This window comes from Haliotis rufescens, unplaced genomic scaffold (assembly GCF_023055435.1).
Source record: "Haliotis rufescens isolate VD_foot unplaced genomic scaffold, xgHalRufe1.0.p SCAF_4, whole genome shotgun sequence".
Lineage (NCBI taxonomy): Eukaryota > Metazoa > Mollusca > Gastropoda > Lepetellida > Haliotidae > Haliotis > Haliotis rufescens.
This window is the reverse complement of record NW_025964112.1, coordinates 47016463-47020031: the sequence shown is the minus strand read 5'-3', so window position 1 is coordinate 47020031 and position 3569 is coordinate 47016463. Positions and strand designations below refer to the sequence as shown.

General features: G+C 43.0%; 1 protein-coding gene across 1 annotated transcript; it reads right to left on the bottom strand.

Annotated features, from left to right (window-relative positions):
- Positions 1-423: 423 nt before the first annotated feature.
- LOC125372273 (uncharacterized threonine-rich GPI-anchored glycoprotein PJ4664.02-like) lies at positions 424-3162 on the bottom strand. Its single transcript, XM_048381586.1, has 2 exons — positions 2784-3162; positions 424-1151 (listed from the first exon to the last, which is right to left on the bottom strand). Exons 1-2 carry the CDS (start codon positions 3160-3162, stop codon positions 424-426), a joined length of 1107 nt encoding a protein of 368 aa, XP_048237543.1.
- Positions 3163-3569: the final 407 nt, after the last annotated feature.

Here is a 3569-nt window from a genome sequence, read left to right as displayed (position 1 = left end):
GGGTAGCAATAAGTTTACACTTGTCGTGCTATGTGGCAATAGGTTTTATACCTGCCGTGCTGAGTGGAATTAGACTAACACTTGCCGTGTTGGGTGTCATTAGACTTACACTTGCCGTGTTGGGTGGCATTAGACTTACACTTGCCGTGTTGGGTGGCAATAGGTTTAATTCACATCTCATGTCTGAGTCTTGTCCTGCTGGGTGGTAATAGGATTACTCAGCACGTCTGGGTGACAACAGGTTTTCATTTGTCGTGCCGTGTGGCAATAGGTTTTATACTTGTCGTGCTGCGTAAAATTACTGAATTGATGCAAGTATCTAATTTTTAATCGTAGCTTCTTCCGATTTCGAAGAGGGAGGAGGGGTTTTGGGTGTGGGGGAAGTTAATGTGGGTGACGATGTTGTTCTAATGTTGATAATGCTTATGTGATGATGTTGATGATGTGATAGCGATGTGGTGTCAGTGACGTGATGCAATGGTGGTGTACCTGACGATGGTAGTGGTGTAAGTGTGGTGTTATGCTTGTGGTGATGATGATGGTGATGATTGTAACGGTAGTGCTGTTTGTGTCTGTTGTAGTGTTTGTGGTTGTTATGCTAGTGGTGGTGATGGTGAAAATCGTGACGGTAGTGTTGTTTGTGTCTGTTGTGGAGTTTGTGATGGTCATGATAGTGATGGTGATGGTGATGATTGTGACGGTAGTGTTGTTTGTGTCTGTTGTGGAGTTTATGATGGTCATGATAGTGACGGTGATGGTGATGATTGTGACGGTAGTGTTGTTTGTGTCTGTTGTGGAGTTTATGATGGTCATGCTAGTGATGGTGACGGTGATGGTGATGATTGTGACGGTGGTGGTGTTTGTGTCCGTTGTGGAGTTTATGATAGTGATGGTGTTGGTGATGATTGTGACGGTAGTGTTGTTTGTGTCTGTTGTGGAGTTTATGATGGTCATGCTAGTGATGGTGACGGTGATGGTGATGATTGTGACGGTAGTGTTGTTTGTGTCTGTTGTGGAGTTTATAATAGTCATGATAGTCATGGTGATGGTGATGATTGTGACGGTAGTGTTGTTTGTGTCTGTTGTGGAGTTTATGATGGTGATAATAGTGACGGTGATGGTGATGATTGTGACGGTGGTGTTGTTCTTGTCTGTTGTGGAGTTTGTGATGGTGATTATAGTGACGGTGATGGTGATGATTGTGACGGTAGTGTTGTTTGTTTTTGTTGTGGAGTTTATGATGGTCATGGTAGGGATGATGATGGTGATGATTGTGACCGTGGTGGTGTTTGTGTCTGTTGTGGAGTTAAGGATAGTCATGATGGTGATGGTGACGGTGATGATTGTGATGATTGTGATTCTGTTTGTGTCTGTTTTGGAATTTATGATGGTGATGGTGATGGTTGTGACGGTAATGTTGTTTGTGTCTGTTGTGGAGTTTATGATAGTGATGGTGATGGTGATGGTGATGATTGTGACGGTGGTGGTGTTTGTGTCTGTTGTGGCGTTTATGATGGTCATGATAGTGATGGTGACGGTGATGGTGATGATTGTGACGGTAATGTTGTTTTTGTCTGTTGTGGAGTTTGTGATAGTGATGGTGTTGGTGATGATTGTGACGGTAGTGTTGTTTGTGTCTGTTGTGGAGTTTATGATGGTCATGATAGTGATGGTGACGGTGATGGTGATGATTGTGACGGTAGTGTTGTTTGTGTCGGTTGTGGAGTTTATAATAGTCATGATAGCGATGGTGATGGTGATGATTGTGACGGTAGTGCTGTTTGTGTCGGTTGTAGTGTTTGTGGTTGTTATGCTAGTGGTGGTGATGGTGAAAATCGTGACGGTAGTGTTGTTCTTGTCTGTTGTGGAGTTTGTGATGGTGATTATAGTGACGGTGATGGTGATGATTGTGACGGTAGTGTTGTTTGTTTTTGTTGTGGAGTTTATGATGGTCATGGTAGGGATGATGATGGTGATGATTGTGACGGTGGTGGTGTTTGTGTCTGTTGTGGAGTTAAGGATAGTCATGATGGTGATGGTGACGGTGATGATTGTGATGATCGTGATACTGTTTGTGTCTGTTTTGGAGTTTATGATGGTGATGGTGATGGTTGTGACGGTAATGTTGTTTGTGTCTGTTGTGGAGTTTATGATAGTGATGGTGATGGTGATGGTGATGGTGATGATTGTGACGGTAGTGTTGTTTGTGTCTGTTGTGGAGTTTGTGATGGTCATGATAGTGATGGTGACGGTGATGGTGATGATTGTGACGGTAATGTTGTTTTTGTCTGTTGTGGAGTTTGTGATAGTGATGGTGTTGGTGATGATTGTGACGGTAGTGTTGTTTGTGTCTGTTGTGGAGTTTATGATGGTCATGATAGTGATGGTGACGGTGATGGTGATGATTGTGACGGTAGTGTTGTTTGTGTCGGTTGTGGAGTTTATAATAGTCATGATAGCGATGGTGATGGTGATGATTGTGACGGTAGTGCTGTTTGTGTCGGTTGTAGTGTTTGTGGTTGTTATGCTAGTGGTGGTGATGGTGAAAATCGTGACGGTAGTGTTGTTCTTGTCTGTTGTGGAGTTTGTGATGGTGATTATAGTGACGGTGATGGTGATGATTGTGACGGTAGTGTTGTTTGTTTTTGTTGTGGAGTTTATGATGGTCATGGTAGGGATGATGATGGTGATGATTGTGACGGTGGTGGTGTTTGTGTCTGTTGTGGAGTTAAGGATAGTCATGATGGTGATGGTGACGGTGATGATTGTGATGATCGTGATACTGTTTGTGTCTGTTTTGGAGTTTATGATGGTGATGGTGATGGTTGTGACGGTAATGTTGTTTGTGTCTGTTGTGGAGTTTATGATAGTGATGGTGATGGTGATGGTGATGGTGATGATTGTGACGGTAGTGTTGTTTGTGTCTGTTGTGGAGTTTGTGATGGTCATGATAGTGATGGTGGCGGTGATGGTGATGATTGTGACGGTGGTGGTGTTTGTGTCTGTTGTGGAGTTTATGATGGTGATGGTGATGGTGATGGTTGTGACGGTAATGTTGTTTGTGTCTGTTGTGGAGTTTATGATGGTCATGATAGTGATGGTGATGGTGATGATTGTGACGGTAATGTTGTTTGTGTCCGTTGTGGAATTTATGATGGTCATGATAGTGATGGTGATGATTTTGATGATGGTGATACTGTTTGTGTTTGTTGTTTTATGGTAGTCAGTCATTCTAGTGACAGTGGAGGTGGTAATGACGTGGCTGCTGCAAGTGATGGTTGTTTAAACGGTGCTTCTATTAATGGCTTTGGCGACGTTGATGGTGCCAATGATAGGATGATAGTGAGGATGTTTTCAAGCGCAACGAGGACAAAAAAGAACAATGAAGTCAATCAAGACACGTATTATAACAGTCCGCAAATGTTCTCAAGACCATGATCCTGTCGCACACTTACAACAGAACCTCCGTATCCACATAACAACTGAACACCAGTCTTTGGATGAATAAACCATTTGTTCTGCAGCGAAGCGATTGTACTCACCATTAAGATACATCAGCATTATGGAAC

Excerpts from the sequence above, each read along its gene's own strand:
- LOC125372273 (XM_048381586.1), bottom strand. The coding sequence starts at position 3,162 with ATGACCATCATAAATTCCACAACGGACACAAACAACATTACCGTCACA. Across the intron at positions 1,152-2,783 it reads CTCCAAAACAGACACAAACA|ACAAGAACAACACCACCGTC; the intron begins GTATCACGATCA and ends ACTCCACAACAG.